The 21,532-nt window shown below is 50.5% G+C and overlaps 2 protein-coding genes across 3 annotated transcripts; both read left to right on the top strand.

Moving 5' to 3' along the window:
* The first annotated feature begins 2,112 nt into the window (after window positions 1-2,112).
* Window positions 2,113-5,633, top strand: LOC105697532 (spidroin-1). 2 transcript variants are annotated; one of them, XM_012420899.1, is made up of 4 exons: window positions 2,113-2,142; window positions 4,418-4,718; window positions 4,781-5,113; window positions 5,183-5,633. In XM_012420899.1, the coding sequence occupies exons 1-4, from the start codon at window positions 2,131-2,133 to the stop codon at window positions 5,374-5,376; spliced, it is 840 nt and encodes a 279-aa protein (XP_012276322.1). In that variant the 5' UTR covers window positions 2,113-2,130; the 3' UTR covers window positions 5,377-5,633. The 2 variants fall into 2 exon arrangements, with proteins under 2 accessions (XP_012276322.1, XP_012276323.1); XM_012420900.1 differs by having other exon boundaries at window positions 5,198-5,633.
* Window positions 5,634-14,664: 9,031 nt separating this feature from the next.
* On the top strand, window positions 14,665-15,943 carry LOC105697533 (shematrin-like protein 2). Its single transcript, XM_012420901.1, has 3 exons — window positions 14,665-14,681; window positions 14,973-15,360; window positions 15,592-15,943. The coding sequence occupies exons 1-3, from the start codon at window positions 14,670-14,672 to the stop codon at window positions 15,837-15,839; spliced, it is 648 nt and encodes a 215-aa protein (XP_012276324.1). The 5' UTR covers window positions 14,665-14,669; the 3' UTR covers window positions 15,840-15,943.
* The last annotated feature ends 5,589 nt before the right edge of the window (window positions 15,944-21,532 follow it).

The raw sequence follows: 21,532 nt of genomic DNA on the forward strand, positions 1-21,532 counted from the left end.
AAAAGGAAAGTCGCGGACCTGGGGGGGAGAAAAATAACCAAATCCACCTGAAATTTTCAAAACTCGTGTAACGGGCCGATCGTATGCACGCGCGGCACGTCGGATCGACGTAACGACGCGACATGGGCGGGCGTAAAGTCGAACGAACCGACAACGGACGGGAGAGAATAAAATTTAGCGAACGAGGAAAAAAGGCGCCGCCATCGGCAAATTAATTCCCACTTTTCTCCTTTTTCCTCTCCTTTATTGAAAACCGTTTCAAGAGTCGGCCACTTTTCTGGCTCGACGTCGGATGGTCCGAACCGCCCATTATGGCCGCGAGAGAAGGCAATTCGGACTGTCGCTCGCGGTGGAAACCAACCCTCTGGCTGCGGCTCGTTCTTGTTTCAACGTCTACCGTGGAATTAGTGGGTTGAGGTAATAAGTAACGAGCGACGGCGAGCAATCTATTTAGAAAAGAATTCAGGTCTCGTAAGGCCATTCGACGACCCGCCATTCCGCGGCTAGACGCGCCCTTCGCGATTCCTTTTCGCTCCTTTTCGCTCGTCCACCTCGTGACGTCCTTACAAGAATTTATTCACCCTCTGGAGCGAAAAGGTTGGCTTTTCGAGCTCTCCTTCCAGCCGAGGCGACGAGCCCTCCACCGGCCATTTTCCAGCGACTCCAATCCGAAAATGAATCGCCGCGGGGAATGTCTTTCTTTTTCTCGGCGAGCCGAAACGATTCGACTTCGATTCTCGAGAAATCTCAGAGAAGAGGTTCGACCTGGAGGAGTTTAACGTCGACTCGTTACGCGTCGCGAGCACTCGTGAAAACAAAAAAAAAAGGTTGAGACGTTCTTTTATTAAGCGGCTCTCGAAACGGAGTGCACTCCCTTCTCTTTTCTTTTCATCGGAATCGAGTCATAATAATGGCATACAAGTCAGCGTTGTTCCCGTATCCTTCATTTCCGCAAACTATAGTCGTAAAGCGGCACCGTGATTCAGCGATACTCCTTCGGTCTCGCCGGCTGGACAACCGACGTGCAACTCCACCCTGACCACCACAAGCGTCGTCCATTGTCCCGGACGAGGTCACGTTTTCGTCCTCGAAAAACCTGCGCCTTCCTTTCTTGCACATTTTCCACCTCCGGCGTCCCTTAAAGTCTCTGCAATTTCGGAGCAACTCCACGGAACTCCAAACTGCAAATGCATCCGCAAATTAGGGCGATCCGTCCGACCTTCGTTTCAGGGGCTCCAGGATCCCGAACGGCATGGCGCGCTTAATCTGTGAATCAGGTGCATCGGGCGTTAATTCGAGCCTTCGACTCGCGATCGGCATAATTTATGCAAGTTAAATACCGCATCCGCAGACTCATCCATCTTCCGGAGGGCTCGCACATCCTCGACTCTAGGGTTCCAAGATCGCGCTCAGGTGGCGGGCGTTTCCCGACATCTGCAAACTCGAAAGGCCCGACCACAACCTTCCTTCTTGCGTGTCAATTCTCCGGAGTCCATGTAATCCCCGAAGAGGTTGCATCATCCCGGGTGCCGATGCATCTTGCACTCGTCCCACCCTCGGGCGACCGGAGGGATCTTCGTAACCTGTGGATCAGTTGCATCATGCTTAACCTCGAGTGCCGGTCGTCCGGGGCGATCCGATTTTCGATCTAAGGACATCCTCGAGTCCACCCCGATCCTCGTCGAGGCGCCATCGGCGGCACCCGGGGCCGAGCTTCGACGTCTCGGATCATCTCGAACACGGCACATCCGTCGAGACGCGACCTGCCAGGACGTTGTGTCGGGTGGTTCTCGGTAGCGCACCCGGGACGAAGCGAGCCATCGAGGATGGTCGACGGTCGCGAGAAACTTCCAGGTGCAGCGGAGAAGTCGCAGGTGCGGGCAGCTCGACGGAGCCGCCGACACTACCTACTACCTATAACCTTACCACCGAGCGCTCCTTCGCCGCGGAGACTCAACTCGGAGGATTATAGTTTTTCTGGGGGAGGGCGGGAGGGTGGAGGTGCGCGGCTTTCGAAAGGATGGTGATTGTGGAGCGTGGCCAGAGTAGAGTTAGGCGTATATAAGGCCCAGCGGCCCGGCCCAAGTCAGTCATTCACCGGACTACCAGCCCACCACACACATACCAAACATGAAGGCCTTCGTGAGTATCGATCCTTCACGGTTAAGGGTGGTGAGCTGCCCTTAGCCCTTAGACCAAAGGGAGGCCCTTCTGGCCCGCACCTCGGACCTCTGCCCGAACTCCTTCCTCCGACTCCGGACTCATCCCCGGGGAAAGAGTCTCGCCGAGGTCGACTTTCGCTCTCTCGGCTCGACCTGGAAACGTCACCGTTAACCGTTAACGTAAACTCGCCTCGGGAATTCGCAATCGGACTCGCTCTCGCGGAAAACGACTCGCGAAGTTCTCCGGTTTTCCCCCAATTTTCACCTGTAATTGGCTCTTGCTTCTCCGAGGGATCAATTTTCCCGGTAGATTCTCGCGATTCCTTTTCCGAAACGCGCGGTTTGAGATTAGAAATCGCTTAGACGACGAAAAGGACCGGCCAGCCACGGTCGCGGAAAACGCGTCGTCATCGGTCGCGCCTCCAGGTTCAACGGGGCACGCGATGGGAATTCAATGCCGTCGGGTTGACACGGTTTTTGAGGTGGACGCGCGCACATTGTCGGCGTCTCGGCGCGCCTTTCGCCGTTCATTCATAACCACCAGGGACGGTGTTCGTCCCGGGACGCTCACGCGAACCGGTTGCGGTGTCATCGACGCCCGTCTCGGGGCATCTTCCTTGAGGATCCCGTCAATGAATCGCGTAACGCCGCGTAATATGCATCGCGACCGAAATCCGGCCCGACTATTTTCCACAAAATTTCGCCGCGACCCTCCTTTCATTCTTCGGAATTTCGCATCGGAGACGCGTCCGCTTCCGCGCCGGTCGCGCCGGGATGTGAAAGTTTTCCCGCTCGTTAGATATGCATAATTCCGGGCTCGCAACTCTAAGTGCAACTTCTCGGCCGATTCCCGACACGTGCAAAGAACGCGTCCTAGCTCCTTCTTTCGCCGGAATTCTCTCCCTCACTCTCCCTTTCTCCACGAGGTAAATCTCTCCTCGGTGGAGGCTTCTCCGATATCGCCGATAAATCCAATTTACTCCTCGCCTTTACATCGCCCGGCAAAATGCTCTCGTTCTCCCCGCCATTTCCCATTTTCTCGATTGGGCAAGTTAGGTCGATTCGATGTTCGACCCGGTCTCGAATTACGGGAGAAAAGAGTCAAACATTCGCGGATTTCGCGGATTCCTCCAAGCCCACTCCCCGAGTTTCCCAGTACGGTCCGCGCTTGGGAAAAGTCCAGTTTCGCAAAATCGGCCCCGATTAATTATGAATGCCTCTCGCGCTCGGTCGCGCCATTACGTGGCGCGGTTGCTCGTAATCGTTGCCCCTAGTTTTTTTTCCCCGTCGATCGGCCTAACTGGCACGGCAGTCGTCCCGAGCCGAGAGTCGGAGAATTCTTACCCTAATATGGGCGGCCAGCTTAGGCGTGGTGTCCGACGACCGGCTCGATCGTTGCCTATGCGAAAATGCAATCGGCTCGCGCTATCGCTCCAATTACGAAACGTTACGGCACCGGACCCTTATAAATTTCCGAGGAGCGCAACGCTCGCTTATTACCGCTCGGTGACATAACGGGATACCGGGATACTCCGGACTTCTATGAAGCAACCGCATCGTTGCAGTCGTTTACTTTGCCGGGCTCCTCGTCGCCGGATCCGTAGTGCCTAACCTGCCCATTATTGAACGCCATAAGCGGAGGGAGGCTCGCGCATAGCTTTCCAGGATTACCGCCGAGAGCCGTTCTCGGTACCGGTCAAATCGTAATTGCGCCTCGTAAAGCCTCCGCGCTCGGTACCCAATTTCTGCATTTAACGTCATCCGGGATTCCCGATGACGGTGATCCTGCCTCCGATCGCGGGATCACCGGGTGGACAAAATTCCGGGATCAAGTTTCGGAGACTTGGCGCCCGGACCTCGGGAATACACCAAGCCTAGGAGAGTCCGGACTAGGAGTTCTCTCTCGTTGCCAGGGAATCCAGGGTGTTTTGCGCGTACACGCTACAGGCGAAAGTGAAAGCGGCGCACTCGGTTACGTCGCCGCGCTGCCCACGTAGGCCGTAATCTCGGCGCGCGGTCGCGATATCGATAGATTATGGGTTCGCACGCCAGTCGCGGCCATAGCGGGCCCACCGGGGAAAGGCGGACGGATTCCAGGGACGCGCGGTCGCGTTTCCGTGTTTCCACCGCTCGGGCGTCGCCGGCGACTTCCGGTCGCCAGGCCTTCGAAAGCGCCGAGGAGCGGATTTCTCCGGGCCACCGGAGGCGGCTCAGAACACGACCCGGGGAGTGACCGGACGATTCGACGGTTCCAGGTTGTGTTCGCCTGCTTGGCAGTGGCGACGGCTCACGCCGGGATCGCGCACGGTCCCGCGATCGCGTACGGAGGCCACGGTGGCGGTCTGGGAGGATACGGAGGATACGGAGGATATGCAGGATACGCTGGCGGTCACGGAGGAGCCGGACTGAGCGGTGGCCTGGCCGCCGGCGCCGGCACCGCCGCGTCCCTCCAGGGAGGAGCCTCTAGCTTGGGATCCGGTGGATTGGGCGCCAGCTACGCCGCCGGAGCGGCCGCCGCCGCCGGTGCCGCGGGAGTTCAACAGATCGTCTCCGGAGGTGGGTATCTAACTCCGGTTCTCGGGTCGGGACCGCTTTCTAACACGGCGACGCGTCTCCAGGTGTGACCGGAGGTAGGTCCGACATCGGACCCGCCGAGGGACCCAAGGCCAACGTTGGACCCCAGTACGGACCCTCCGACCTCGTCGGACCCCAGGAGGGAGCCAAGTCCGTGGGAGGACCCCGTACCGGACCCGCCAGCCTCGTAGGACCCGCCGCTGGACCCTCCACCCTCGTTGGACCCTCCCAGGGAACCGCCACCCTCGTCGGACCCTCCCAGGCTACCGCTAACCTCGTAGGACCCAGCTACGGTGGAGTCGCCTTCTACGCTGGCTCCGGTGGAATCAACGGTGACGACGGTAGCTCTGGCTCCGCCGCCGCTGCCGCTCCCGGTGGTGAGTTCGACTCCGAGTTCCTCGGTGGCGTCGCTCGCAGAGGGTCCGGATTAACGGGTGGGTTTTCAGGATTCGGACTTGGAGGTGCCGGTCTGGGAGGCCCTGGTGCCATCGCCGTCATCGGCGGAGGCCCTGGCATCGCCGGTGGCATCGGCGGACACGACGCCGGAGTTGCTGTGATCAACGGACCGTCCGGCGCCATCCATGCCGGTCTCGGCTCCCACGGAGCGATCATCCCCGCCCCCATTCACGGCAAGTGGTAGACGATCCAAGACCCCCGCGATCTCGGCACGGCGACGGCGGCACACCCACCACGGTCTTCCCGGTCCGCTGAACCACCCTCACGCGCTCAACGTCTTCTTCCCGGAGCTTCGTATGCAACCCTCGGAGCATGGTAGCCCCCCTGAAGAACGGTCCGCCCTCCGCTCTCCGTCCCCGAACGCCGACCTGCCGGCCCGCCCCGGAGCGTCGCCGAGTCGGCCGGAGGAGCCCTCTCGGAGAGGGCGACCCCAGCCGCCCCCGGGGCCCTTAGTCAATTTCGAGCGCCTCCGACCCCGGCGCCGAGCCAGGGACCCGGCAGGCGGGGACCGAGTCGGGTGAGAGAGGACCCGGGACTCACCACCTCCGGCCGCACCCTCGACCGGATCGGGGGTCGGACCCCCCGGCCCTCCGCCGTTCTTCGATGTTGTTATTACTCACTGCCGCACTCAAGCATACATATTTTTATTATTACATTACTCCACGCGCATTGCATGTGTCTCCCTCTTGTCTTATGTACCCGTATCCGAACCGTACGGGGGTATATATACATGTATGTATCTACACGTATATATGTATACGCATATGTATATGCACTACTACTCGTACTACTACTCACTCTACTGTCGCTGCAGCTCCTTCGACCGGGCTCCGCTAGGGACGTCGATGCGCCCCGACGCGTCGCCACCGCGACGCCCAAGGACGCTATCTCGCCCCGAGCTGTTCGCGGCCGATCGCGCGTTTATACAGTGTTACGTTAGATGGAGACCGGAAGGACTTTGGTAGGTCGCAGTTCCGCGAGTGAATGAATGTACATAGATGGCGCGCCGCCGCCGGCCCCCGACCCCGCCCGCCCTCGTCATACCCTTTCTTTGCGATCACGACTAGCACCCCACCACCACCATAGATAGATACCACGTATTTATAGCGTTTATACATTTATACAATACTTTATATAAAAATAAAGCATCAGTATTTAAAACTCAGCTCTGTGTCTTGCCTTCGACCCCTGTCCTCCCTGGAACGATTTCAAGGATTTCCAGAATTTTTTCTATGGGAATTCGAGTTCGATACGCTCGACTTTTGTCGTCCTTTTTCGAGGGAAGTTCCTTCCACTGTCGCCTGGATTATTGCTTTATCTCGGGGAAATTGAGCCACTTCTTGCTGGGGATAGAAAGCGTAGTAATTATAGGGTGCTTGAAATGTTTTCCAAATTGCCGCCCCGGTGCAATTCTGCGAGCTAGGAAGCGATTGCTCTCGTAAGGAACATAAAGTCATAATTTTAGTAATCCCGGCTTTTCTCAACCTGAACGGAGAAATTTATGGTGGAGTGATGACTCTTGCCCCAGCTTGACTACTGGAACTCGGATCTTTAGGAGCTCCGAGGCGATTCGTTTACAGGCTAAAGATGAATGTCGAAAAAATGGGAAGATCGAGGGGAAAGACTGACATCGTTAATAATTCATGGGTGATTATTTGGAGTAGGCCAACCCACTGCTGGCAGATGCTGTCCGGCATTCATCTCCATCTACCCCTGACTCGAGAACTCGGCACCTTCTGGAGACTACCCTCGTGAAGAATAAAATCCAGTGAGACCGTTTCCGATTAAAATTCATAATCGGCACGTAATAAAATTTATCACCTAATTATTCTCAAATGTTTTCAGGACATTTTTCTACCGAGACTTCCACCGAGAGAATTCTGCAACTCCTACAGCCAAACGCCACGTGGATCGACCCAACGACCCCATTTGACAGAGGTACACGAATTACTGCCTATCGTTTCATTTCCCGAATTTCATATCGAGGAGGAAGGATATTTTTTTGGAAAACGCCAGAGGCTGGATCCTTCTAACGAGTTTCCAAAGTTCTCCTGGACCTGTTGCACGTCCCCCAAGAACTCGAATGAAGTTAACTAACGCTCGTCAGTCCCCTCGGCTCGTTAAAACTTTAGCAGGAAGAACTCCCCCAATTTCATTCCCTTGTACCTCTCGTGCCCACCCTTCCGAGTCCGTTCTTCGGCATTGTTTTAATAAATTCGATCCCAATTGCAGGAGAGACTCCCACCAGAGAAATTCACGGGGCAACGGGAGAAGAAGCGTCGCCAAAAATGGGACAGCCCGAACAATCCTGGATGCAGTTTTCGAAAATACAGCTCGATATCCAGGTACGAAAGGGAAAACGACAGAATCTGGAGCATCGAGAGTCATACACGAGACTTCTTTCATGGTGGGGAGGTAGGACGAGTTCCCCTTGTGGGAAGCTTGCGATCGTTCATCCGCGATTCACGATGGGATCGATGCGAGCTCACGATTTTCTCTTTTTCCAGGTAACCAGTCTTTCAGAGCCTACCCTGAAAGGACTCGCAATTCATCATTTACCTCGCGTCGTGTGCAGATTCCCAGCGGTGATAATTCCTCTTCCTAACCGTGGCGCGGCGAGGGTTTCTTTCTCCCGACAGTTGCGTCTTTGTGCCACTGGGGTAAAAAGGCTTTAAATCTTTTCCGGACTCGCGGGTGCACTAAGGCCGAGGCTTTTTCCCCCAGATGGCAAAACCAGGCGTAAAATAAAAGCGGCGGATTAAGCCGGAGATCCGGCCGTGCAGTTATTGCACGCTTGGCTCTGACTCTGCGTCCTCCGGTTTCCGGCACGGGTACGTACCGACGCCGGTACCGGTGCCATCCTCGTTTCAATTTCCAGCCAGGGCCAGGCGCCTTTACCTACGCGCCTTTATGCTCTCAAAGGAAATGCCGCGAAATTAGTCCGCGTCTCCCGGCCTCCCGTTTCAGGGAGCTTTTCTAAGCTTTCCCCGCAAGAAGTCCACGCCCGTCGAATTTTCCGGGCTGAAGATCGAAACCCGAGTTCGCCCTTTGCGCCGATGAAGTCGTTTACTTTAAGGCCGCGTTTGAATCCTGAAGTGTAAAGTACGCGTACCCTCTTTGCGGAACCGGGGCGAAAACGCTCGCGAGACTGAAAAAAGTAAGCTTTTTTCGAGATATTTTAAGAGGCAGCGGTCGTATAAATTGTAATAACATATTTTAACGTAAGTCACAATTGTAACGTTGCTTGTTAATTATATGTCGGTCGAAATTGTAACGTTACCTGTTAATTGTGCCCATAATTATGAAAGTGGTCTAAGTCATATATTTCTTGTTATGAGATATTTCATGAATTGCATTTGAATAAATTAAAAAATATTTTTATATTATGCAATTATATATATTATTCACATAATATGTACGTTGTCATTAATTTACTTGAACCGCTATCGGCGGACATAGTGGTAAAATATATAAATTATTTTTCCGCCAATAATTAGTTCGGAAGAGCCCAACTGAATTAATGCACTTTAAAAATAGAACAAAATGATTTCCATGTATTGTTAGGTAGACCGGAAAGTATTGTCGTTTCTGTTACCGTTTGATTGTCATTTGTCGGCTTATCGTGTAGTTCAAAAACGCGCCAAAGAGGGCCACGTGCCATTTTAAGGTTATGCTTATATAATTTCTTTAAATTTTTGACTTAGACCACTTTCATAATTAACACTAAATGAATTCCATATAATGTTGAAATTACAACCACTCTCTAATGGTGAATTTTTGACAATATCGTAGAAATGACAGTGAATTAATTTAGCTTAAGATAATGTGGGGTGAATTACCTGATAAACTCATTTATTTTTAATTTGGACTCAGACCACTTTCATAATTATGGGCTCAATTATATATCCGTTGCCCCGTAAATTGTTCGCCTCGATACGTCGCATTGTTAAAATGGATCACGGCAATGTAGGTACATATGTCGAAAGTTTGCCTTAATGAATTACGTAGGTTCGGAGGTTTTGCGACTTTTTCCGAGAGGTTAACAAAATCTATGCTTTCCATCACCGCGGTTAGGCTTACGTCAGGGTACATTTTTTCCGCGACGCGGCTGCAGTTGCCCAACGAAGTGTGGGAACGTCATTTTGTACCTACTCCTTTTTTTTCGGGGTAATTAAAGGTGGAGAAACCCGTGAAAGACGTGAAAAGAGCATAACCGCGATCGATCGCCCTCGTTTCTACGGAGCGCTTTATACAGTTGGCCCTGCTCCGTAATTACAATTCCTCGCCTTTCGAACGTCTCTTGATCGGTGGCTCCCTCTCGACCAGCTCGCGTCAACTTAAAATGCGTTCCGAATGCTTTCTGCAGCGAGATCGCGATCTACACAGGGCAACTCATTTTTTTTCTAGCTCGATCAATAACTTCAAAGCATCATTTGTTCCTTGTCGTACTATTTGGTATCGTTTCTGCAAACCTAGGTACACTACTTGCATCCACGAATGATTAAAATTCCGACTGTGAAACCATTATTAACAAACTATCGGAATTCCACGCAATAAATCCGTAACGGCGAAAGAGCATTACGAATCTATTTTGCGACAAAGGTCGAACTTCTCTATCGTTTTATCCTAATGTGATCTTTATCAGGAAATACGCCCCTGCGGTTGACCTTGCATTCACGGAAGTAATTACAGTACATTTCACGTGCACTATCAGCATATCGACCGAAATAACAGCAGTTCGCTAATTCCTTTTACGAATGATATACGTCCAGGTTTCCTACCGAGTTACGCGAAAATACGTTTCAATCGAGAAACCGGCTTTGATCTCGCGGTACAAATAAATCACCGGTTTACTAAAACATGAAATGATTTAAGCGCCCGAGCTTGCGGATATTTAAATATTCTGATTAAGCCGGAGAAACGAGAAATCCTCGGCGCTCGTTGAACGATAAGCCCGACAACCAGATAAACCCCTGTTTGACGTTCCGTACTTTTAAATTATCGCTTTCAAAAAGCCGGCGTAACGTTCCCTGGCATAAATCACAAATCTTATGAATCTGCACCCTTTCCTGCAGCGGAGGGAATGCCGACAAAATGGCCACCGCTGACAAGGTATTGTTACGGCTCGAACTATTTACCGCGACCTTAAATATCCTTTTGTCCCTCCCGCCTTCGGATAATCGGGACAATGTCCACCTATCAGGGAACGACCTCTTCCAAGGCGTGGCCCTTTCACCGTACGGGGGTGGCGTTCGTGGAATTTTTTTTCCCAACTGAAACCTCTGACACTGTCTTTTACGGCCAAGGTCGGTCCGTCCATAGACACACTTTCGCGGTTACGTTCGATGCTCTTGTCAAGCCTTTCGCCACTTCCGCCTTGGAACTAACTCCTGGCAAAAGACCCCCGGCATTTTTCGTCGCCGCATAATTGAGATTTCACGGCGCGATCTGGCGTACCTGGATGCTGTTACACGTAGATCTTTCGTTGCCGAGAATCTCGTTAAGGTGAAGTGAAACCCCCTTCAAATCAGTCGATTCGAATACAACACTTTTTTTTAAGGGTATTAGACCAAACTGTCCGAAACTTTGGCACATCACTCCTGATCATCTAAGAATTGTCCTGACACATTCAAACTTTGGATTTTTCAAACAAATTTTTTTTACTCGGCCTAGACCAGAAGCAAAATGGCGTCGAGCTCTGATATTTCAATCAATATACAATTATTGAAGGATCTGATATGAGAAACGAAAGGGTCAGGACAATTTTACGACAATTTATAACACTCTGGTAATCGATAAACTCGCATTTGAATGGGATAAAGGCAAAAAAAGTGTTGTATGCGCTTCTATGCCAAAACGATGGTAATACGAGGTCTTGGAGTGAAAATTTAATTGACTTGGAAATCACAGATGGCGCAGGAGGTACCACTGCAGTCAATTAGGGCCCCAGAAAGCATGAATCCAGAGGATTTCTGGAGTTTTACTTAGATTTCTTTATAATTATTATACGAAAACGACAGGTGGAGTATGCCATTTGGGACAATACCCAATATAATTCGATACAGCTGTCAATGTAAAAACGAACGTCGGCAACGTAGGCATTGAGAAAAATCTTCTTTATCGACGTTGATCAAGTTCCTCGACGTGTTTCACTTCACCTTAAGAGGACCCTGAAAATCTGACTATTTTCCTCGCGTCCGCTCGACAGCCTCTCCGAAAACAAGGAGGTCACTGATAATTCCAGCAGGTCTTCCTCTCTGATATTTCTCTTATCGTGTCCTTCCACCGAGCGAATTTTCACGTGTCATCCGCAGGTGTGAGGGAATTTCATTGCGGTCGTACGGTGGAATTCGTTAATAGGGAGCATGGACTTTTCTTTTTAAATGCAGCTCTCACGGGTGGAGCATCGGAATTGCATCTGCACCGGTAAACAATGACTCTAAATGTCAGTCCCACCATTACCCACGGATCACGTCTGATTCCTGGTCCCTCCTGCTCCCTTCGGCGGATTAACTCGGAGTACGAATCTAAACACAGGGGTACGTGCACCTCGATCACCGATGGCAACGCTTTGCCACGTTTATAAGACCTGGAACACACCCGAAGGTTCTTCAGGGAACTGGATCGCAAGTCTTTCGCAACTTTAAAGGTCGAGTTCGACGCTGAACTTCGTACCATCCTTACGCTGCTGAGAACCATCGCCCGTTCCAAGGAGCAATCGTGATCCCGTCGATGAGAGTGAAAATCGAGCGGAAGCATCGTGAGAATTATCCACGGTGAAAACTGAAAGGTCCTGACAAAAGGTGGACGAAAATGCGCCAGGCACTTCGAGTGAAAAGATAAATTATATCATAGGTGGCCGCTTTTTGGAAATGACGTCTAGAAAACTGTTGGGCAAGGGAGAGTAGACCGCACGGTGAAATCGGCGGCAAAAAGACATTTTTTTCCCGGCCTCTATACATCGCCGATACGCTGAAAATCCTGCCAACCTTTACGACCTTCCTTATTATGTACAAAATGTAGAGGAATGTAGTATTATGCTCTGAAGGCGCTCCCAGATTTTTTTTTCGGATTCTCTTTTTCATTAAGCGGCATTTTCTCTTCGTTATTCGACTTTAGTGTTTTCCCGAGTAATAAGTCACCGTTCTTCCGCGTACGTAAAACTGGCCATTGAATCCAAGATTTCAGGTTACGCCACTGAGTACACTGCATTACTCTAAATTATACTAAGTCTTGCGGTAACAATTCGTTACGCGTGCCCCGATTGCGTTTGAACGCCACTTTCGACATGTGCTGTAAGTGATACTCACGTTACTTTGACATTACATCAACTGTAATTATCCCCCGAAGTACCTTATTTCTTCTCGACGTCTCGGCTGGGTAATTATCCTCGACTTTTCGTGGATTATTATTGTAGACGGGCGAGGTGGCGCAAGGAAATATTTCGGAAAAAGAATTATTCCCGGCGGTAAAGAGCTTTAAGGGTACTCGAAGAAGGCGGGGTGCAAGGAAGTCGTAAGCCATAATTCTAAAGGTCGAGTTCATTCCGTAACTGGGTACCAACGTTTCCCGGAAATGAACTTACGATGCTGAAAACGCGCCCTGTAAAATTTACTGGGAGATCGTTGCCCCGACTGGGGAATACAATTAAGGAAAAAGCGCCGAGAGGAAGGAAACGTCCAAAAGCTTCTTTCTCGAAAGCTGCACTCGAGTAACACTTTCGTGCATCGTTCGAGCTGCCTAATTTTAATCCTCGATCCTGGACCGAGGAATTAAGGCGGCCGGTCGAGACTTACCGGACTGCTGAAAGACCAAAATTGAGAAACAAGCATTGATGGATGAATCATATTTTTCCGATAACGTCAGGTGGGGTAAGGCACCAACGATCATGGGCAACAAAAAGCGAACAGTGAGCCGTAACGTATAAGCTGAGGCAACGTAAATCACGTAGGCCGACTACGCAAGTACATTATGTGGATTCCTACGGTATTTACTTAGGGACTTTCGATTCAATTTAAAAACCATAAAGCAACCTCTGTTCCAATGGAACTATACATCTGGAACGTGTCATGAAACCTCGGAAACCGTAATTTATTATTTTTAATGAATACGGGGATCGGGATAAAAAAAAAAGTTCTTTAATTTCTGCATCGTGCATTGGATGGTATGGGCACTCCGTAACTTTAAAATCGGACTCAAAAAGCTTGATTCTAATAAAATTTTTCCAGCTTGCGGGTATTATGTCATCCCCGGAATAATGTCGTATAAAAATCTTGCGTTAAGAGGTATGTTACCGTGCTAAACAGCGCATTAAAGTGTAACGCCGATTATGTGCATATAAGGCCGCGCGGTTGACGGTGTCAAGGAACGGTTTTCTCAAATTGGTGTTTAACTGTAACGACCGCGTAATGGCGGGAGCGACCTTAGAAGAATAATTTCGTAGCTGAAAGCAGTGTTATTTTTAACACCAAAATCGTAACGGCCGGCACGACTCGATTTAGCACCTTTCACATTTTTCAGCACGCAGAAATGCGGTAGTCGATTGCAAGCGTATCGCTTAATGCTTTAGGAATGGCTTACGCATTCCAGGCGTACGATTTTAGTGCCGACGCGAACCCCCTTTCGAATATCGCCAAGAGAAAAAGAAATCTGGATCGAGCCAATTTCTCGCAAATCACCGCCTGCGTTTCTGCGTCGATCGACAGGAGCACCACCGAAATGTCGAGGGAAACCACCGCCCTCTCCTGCACTCCACCCCCACCTTCTTCCACGTTTCTTTGCGGTTAAATATCAAACCGCGAGCACTTTTTCCGTGAGCATAATATCCCCGGTATGCAGATACCAAAATGTTTCGCAATCACCGCATAAAAAAAAAAGAAAATCGACCATGCATTGCTCAAAAAAGTGCAAAATTCCAGGGTACAGCGTTGGCCGTAAACTCCATTTTCGGAAAAGACCCCACGTGCGTGGATCGAAAAAAAACCGAGGGTACTTTCCGCAAGAATCGGAGGAAAAACCGACAGCAGAAGATAATGCCAATAATTTTCTCGGAGCGCCATTTTTCCTAACAAGCGATCTGACGACCTTCCTCCTAACCTCCGGGGAAAAATCCCCCTCGTTTCCAGGCAAGATGGAATTGCCACACCGAGGGGTACCGCCGAAGTATCGAGAAAAAGACATTTAGTCGGTACCACCCACCGCTCCCTCCCACCGCGGGATTTCGCGACATTCCTCCAGGTTTTCGCGCGTGGTGAGGTGTAAGAGCGTTTTTTCCCGACGAAGGTCGCGCGTGCGGTAAGGACCGAAGTCCCTGTGGTGGGTGTGGCGGGTGTGACCTTCTTGCACAATGGGTGAGCCTCCCATCGGGAGGTATGACTCGAAGGGACCAGAGGGGGCGCGGTCTTTCTTGCCGCCGGAATCGTATATAAGCTTGGGTGGAGGCGTCGTGGCCACACTCACCCATCAACAGTGAACAACATGAAGTCCTTCGTAAGTAGTACGGTAGTACAGTGTGAACGCGTTACTTTGCCTCGTGACCTCCTGGCCCTAGTCGCCGTGACCGCAGCGCCTCCACCAGGACTCGGATTTCGAGTCCTCTAAGTGCGGGAATTTCGAATCCCTCCGACCAAAAAATCCAAAGTTTCCTCTCACGTGAACCGCGAGACAGTGCAGGAACTCCGGATCTAGCTCGAAAGTCTTTAGGAGACCTGGTGAAAGATCCAGAGTCCGAAAATTCCCGGGTTCCTAGAGTCACGCCGAATACTTACCCTGTGTTCGCAGATCGCAATCGCAGCTTTGCTCGTCGTCGCAGCAGCGGCTCCCCGGGAGAGGCGCGACGTGTACGGCCACGGATACGGTGGATACGGTGGCCATGGGGCGTACTATGGTGGATACCACGGGGTCGCCCTGGCCGGTCCAGCTCTGGGCCATGCCAGTCTCGCAGGACCCCACGTAGGAGCGGCCGGACTCGCCGGACCGGCTACCGGGCCGGCCCATCTTTCCGGGGCCGTAGCCGGACCCGTTCACGTTTCCGGCGCCGTTGCCGGTCCCGCCGTCGTGACCGCTTCCGTCGCCGGTCCCGCTCACGTCGAAGGATACGACGGCCATGACGGTGGATACGGAGGCGCCTACTACGGTGGATACTATGGCGGCCCTGCGTACTACGGTGGTGAGTTTCGCCATCTGCAAGCAAAAAAAAGTAGATCGCTCGTACCCTTCTTTTTGCCACTTTCGAACCGTGGAAAGCGAGATGAATGGGATGGCGTAACGGAGCATTCTCTGCGGCGGGAAAAAATTAATCGAGTCGCGTATCGATAAGCAATGCCGTGGAAAAAAGAAATAAGCGTGGCCGGAATTTGCGTCGATGGAACGAGGAAATGAGAGAATTGTCGCGTTCCAGGATACGGTGGACCCGGAGCCCATGGACTGGTCGCCGCTGGATATGGCTATGGTGGCCATGGAGGACACGGAGTGGTCCTCGCCGGTCCCGAATCTCACGGAGCCGTTGTCGCTGGACCGCACTCCGGCAGTGCCGCAGTTTCCGGCCCTCACTCTGGATCCGCCGTGATCGCCGGACCCTCCGGCAAGATCACCACGCACGGTGCCGGATACGGCGCGGCCATCCATGCCGGCCACGGCCACTGGTAAATGGTCTAAACCGACTCGAAGGAAACGACGCCATTACCTCCAAGCGACACTGCCAAATTGAGCGAAGAGCTGCCAAAATCGGCGACGACTCCCCTCCTCGCACCACCCCGAGAGATTATTAATGTTCGCATTGCACACAGAGATACTCAACATCTCGACTACTTCTATGTACATATCACGTTGAACTTTGTATGCGCGAAATAAATGCAAGTTTTTTTCCACGTGAGATCAGTGGTTTTGGATGACACCCGAGACGTCGAATCGACTCGGGATTTTGAATAAGAAATATCCAGGAGAAAAACTGATGATAAAATTAGAAAATTCACGGGGGAAACCGGGATAATCTTATTGTTTATGAACGAAAGCTCGGCTTTTGCTTCGAAGTCGCCGTGCCGCCTTCGTAACGAGGAAATTTATCGGGAAAAAATGTAAAGCAATGCACGGTAGAGAGTATGACTCGGTGATGACGAGGATCTGATTCATCGACCATCGATGGACCTCTTTAACTATCGCAGGGATCGTATCTACATGACGCGGCCTCGTAATAATTTAATTTATCGTCAACAAATGGAATTTCTCCGCGTGGAGGCGAGTTCGTCGACGCAGATGCATCCCTCCGACGTGGGAACCGCGACTTCTAGAACGGATGGAGTTGCCGTGCACTCCCATGTTGCAGGGTGCACCTCGTCGAACCAATCAGGCGCATAATCAATTTTCCAGCGGGACGCTGATTACTAAATGGGAGATGGATCGTAAAGTCGACTCTTAGTGACTCTTTGTTCTACATCCTGTGGGGTAATTGCCGACTGGTCGGTTAGAACCAACCGAGTCGATAGACTCGTACATCTTGCTTAGAGAACTCGGTTGCAATTGCACTTACGGAGAAACGCGCAAAGGGTAAGGTCGTCGGGGTCCTGGCTTGCAAAAATGGCGTCCGTGTTCATTGCTAGATCATTACTAACTCTTTATTATATCCTCAGGGCACGTCATCGGGAAAGTCAACACATAATTTTGTCTCGACGATGATGGTGAAATTCCAGATAGCGTGATCATTTGCGAAATCGAGAAATAAGTGAAATACCATTAACAAGATATTCCGAGATCCTAAATATCAGACGAGCGTCGATTCGAAATTAATCGATAATGGGTCAAACGATGCGAATTATCCGATCTGGAAGTTCATTGAGAAATTCCTCCTGCACTTGTCTTAAATCAGTGAGGAAGGTCGGCAGGCCGATTTGCCAGTGTTAGGATTAATGCATCGATCGACCTCGAGATCGTCGCTAAACGGGTCGAACGTAAAACCGATTAATAAAATTCCAAGGGAAACTTCCCAAGGAATTCTCCGAGGGATTCCTGACGGCCGCCATCCTGCTCCCAGGACGCATACTTGCGGTCGATCGGGATAGCCGATCGGTCTCTCCGCTCCTAGAAAGAGTACAAGGATACTTTCCACTTCCTACGCAATTTAACACTCAATTGTCCTCAAAGGACACCGAGATTAGACTCGGTCGCACGAAAGAACCCCGCCTGGAACTGCCTTACTTTATCATAGACGCAATTTGCGTGGTAGATCGACTTCTGCGTAATCGCGAGCTCCCGTTTCTGCAACCTGAGCCCGGTACCGTGAAATTAAACGTTAGATCAATTGCGCGACCCGGAGGGCAAATCACCGTTTGCGGTCAGATTTGACTCCTACGCGTATCCGGATAAAAAGGGGTCTAGGAGCAATGAAACGATTGAAAGGAGGAAAAAAAAAACAATGGCGACTCGTACATTTTCGTTGAGTTCCCGATAATTGCTGGTCGTTCGTCCGAGCCTCGATTTCACCCACCATCCTCTGTTCCAAACGACGAAACACGGAACGAACGATATACGTGAATACAGAAATTGCTGGGCGGATTTTATTACGAATATAAAACTTTTAACTTTCCCAGACGCAGGGAATAACTCGGTCCATACAAATACCCCTGAGTAATGGTATTCGATTACGCGTCATATCTATTCGCGCCGCCAGAAAATTCAAATCGGTGAAACAAGTACACGTGGGTTTATTAAAGCATATTTTACGTTTATTGTTTCGAGTCTCTGGACTTCCTACATCGTGCAACGCCCACGAGTTCTCCTTTATTAAAGACGATAATTTGGCAGAATTTTTAGAGGAAATAATTTTTCTTGCGTGCTCAAATATTTAGTAATTGCCGGAAATTGCAAATTAACTATCGAGGCTTAAAACTTAATCCTCGATTATATCGATTGATAGATTCGTTGGTCGCCGAGAGCTTCGATTGGAGTCGTCTCGGTTCACTTTGGGTGGAATTCACGTGCGTGATCAATTTCTGGGTAACTAGGAGAGATCTTATTGCTTAACTAGGGGCTTTTACCGTGAAATGAAGTTCTAAGTGGAATACCGCTTAACGGAAAAGTTGACCGATTTGCGTTTCGAGCGTCGACCCTGTGAACTATCCGAACTTAAACGAAACTTAATTTGAAACTTGAGTTAATGGAACGGGAATTGAACTTCAGAGGTGCTTGACGAGGTCTAATGGTTTGATAGAAAGGTAGTCCCTCGCGCGAGGTGGGCGCGTAAAAAGGGAAGGGGGAACGGGCTTTTCGCGAGGTTAATTAAGTAAAAGGCAGAAGAGCAAGGTCTTTGATATTTGTTGAAAATATTTTATGACGTCGTTAGTAATATAATTACGAGCCGGGAAAAGAGGGGATCGCATCTCGGGAGGATTTTTTCCCCGGGAAATGTTGTTCCTCGTTAACGCGAACATACGGTGGGACGCGTGACGCGTCGAAAGTAAGTGGGGGAGTATGCAAATTTCGCAATTAATTTAAATAGATATAAAATCATGGCCATAGGGGGGCGCGACATCGCGGCAGGTAATCGTAAACCGGCGGTTTATCGATGCAAATTACATACTCAATAAACGTAATTGTTAGCGAAACAATTGGTGGCCGGTTTCATTGTACATCGATGTTACGGCCGAACCGGCCCGACTACCGGTACGCGCACTGTAACAGGTACAATCGATTTTTGCCACGTACAGCCGGTCCGCTACCGTGTGTGGCCACGACATTATTGCACCGACGGCATAAATCCTTTTCGCTCTTTGTGACACATTTACGAGCGAGCCGCGTGGCCGCCGAGCAGGAACCGAGAGGTTACGAGGTGCCGCGAAAAAATGGGTTGGGTCATTTTTTCACCGACATCGTCGGACACGGATGAAGACATCGATAGGGAGTGGTCCATACGGAGATAGGTCGGGCACTGCGTACGGCGTGCCACGCAAGGCGCGCAATGCCGTTAAGGGTACTTTTATTCCGTGCGTACGTAAAAGTCATGCCACTCGGGGCACGCGATAAACAAGTACAATATATCGGTACGGACGGTAACCCCGATCCTTCGAGCGCGATAAAAATGACGACGATTAAAGAAGAAAACATGTGCATTCTTTCCTTGGAAAGTGTGCCATTAATTGATAACGATAGGTCATGCGTGTAAGGGGTCATACTTGGAGTGGGAATAACCGCGGCCATGGGGCGCAGGATGTGGGAGCGTAAGCTCGAGGGAAAAAGCTTCGTAAAACCGGGAGTACGTGAAAGTAGACTTTCAAGGACCCTGAAATTTATTTAGAATTACGGTACTATATTTTTTATCCTTACGATTTTCCATGGAGAACCATATAATGTGGTCTTCGCAAGTGGGTGGGGCAAACGGGGGGTTAGAATTTTCAAAATTCAACTTTGTGTTAATGGATCGCTAATATTTCGCCCTGATGTGTGATTTTACAATTCGAGGGATGAAATTCCTGGGCAAAGCCTTTCCGGTGCAACACGCGAGGCAGGGAAGGAAACCGTGAGGTTGCAGCGGACAAAGTTCATACCGAGTGGGAGATGGGGTTCAGAGCGTGCGTTTCTACGCGAGGTGCGAAGTTAGCAACGCGAGGCGTGACATTTGCAACAGGCGACATGTGGCGCTCGATAAGAAATTGCAGCGAGCAGCGTGCATGCGGTACGGGACGTGCAGCATGCAGGGCCAGGCGTGAAACGTGCCGAGTGCAGAGTGCATATCATCCATAGCCTCGGAGAAATCGACCACGAATTATCGAGGAAAATAGAGACTGCCGGTGGGTGCAATCGGTGGGACGGAAAGGTCGGAAGTACAGATGCAGCCGGGTTGCAATTGGAGGCGACCGCTACTGCATCTGGTTGCAGCGCTCCGCGACCTCCTGCAACAGAAAGATCGGACGCGCGATCAAAAACGCAAAAATTCCTCCTCGTCAACCGTTAATTTTTAATTCCTCCCTAATTTAATTCCTTCCCGTTCCATTTAAATTCCTGGCTATCCGTGTACCTTTATTTAATCGAGCCAAATAATTCAACGGAGATCCGAATAACTGCAGAGTGGATTTTGCATAATTCATTGATTGCCCCGTACTGCACGAATTTGGGCGCCCCACCGATTGGCCCGTCTGTAATCGAGCGGTCTATTATAAAAATTAAATATATATTTTCGAAATTTCCAATCACCATATCGCTCGTTGCCCTACCTGCGATCGATGGTACCGCAACTTCGAGATGCCCCGAGGATGGAATTGCCCCAAATTTGGATCTTCTTCCATTATGAACCACTTCGAGGGGTCATCGCGCGATGCGTTCGTCTTCCGGCGTTAACGTCCGGTAACTTCTTACGCTGCCGCAAGTGCAATGCCAACTGCAGTCGGCCGCGCTGCTCGCTCCCGAATTCGACATCGCGCGACCACTCGGACATACGTGGCATCGTATGTGGGACCAAACGAAGCTTTTATACTTGCGGCTGCACTCCACGTGGGCCGAGTTGCATGCCAGCGGGATAAGAAGGGCGGGGCGGCGCACCCGGCAGTTGCAACGTCACCAAAGAATTCGATCACGTTGAAAACGCAGGGGCTGATGCAATATGGGGCCTAAGTTGACAAAGCCCTCGCTCCCTAGGAAGGGCTCCACTAGATGTGGATCGAAAGCCTCTTCTTCCTGTATTTTAAAACCACTAAGAAGAGAGACGGTCGGAAATGCGTATCCCCATCAGATTCGGGAATTTCGAACCTATCGAAGCAATTCCATTAACGGGACACCTGTTAATATGGCGGAGGGAGGTTGACGAAAATGCAATTGCAGTTCGAGGAGACGTCCAAAAGGACTCAGACAACCGGGAAATGGTCCTAGATTAGGAAAGGATTACTATAATAGAATAATTCCGAGACGGCAACAATTACAACCCGGTGCTAATTAGAAGCAGAGGATCGATCGCAGGGAGGAAAATGCAATAAGCCCCTAATTAAGCCGTGTACTGGCGCACATGCATTCCAAACATAACTGAGATGCATTCCGCATCCACGAATGTCATCGACGACGTCGTCGAGACGGAAACGGCGAGATGGGAGAAACAGCCTGATCTCTCGATGCAGTCGCTCAATTACTTCCTCAAGTGTGGAAAAATTGCCCCGATCGGCCGCGATATTTATATGCGCAATTTTCTTGCATTTAATTCCCATTAGAGGGATTATCCGAACGTTTCATTCGGCCCGATGCTTCGAATTTATGCACGTAATTCCCGTACGAATGGAATTCATAAATTGTACGTCGATGTAGAAATTTCGTTGCAGCAATTTTCAGTCGGTATCAATGATGAAATTCTCGTTAGAGTTGAA

The sequence above is a fragment of the Orussus abietinus genome, unplaced genomic scaffold, assembly GCF_000612105.2.
Source record: "Orussus abietinus isolate OABI.00-Male unplaced genomic scaffold, Oabi_2.0 scaffold39, whole genome shotgun sequence".
NCBI lineage: Eukaryota > Metazoa > Arthropoda > Insecta > Hymenoptera > Orussidae > Orussus > Orussus abietinus.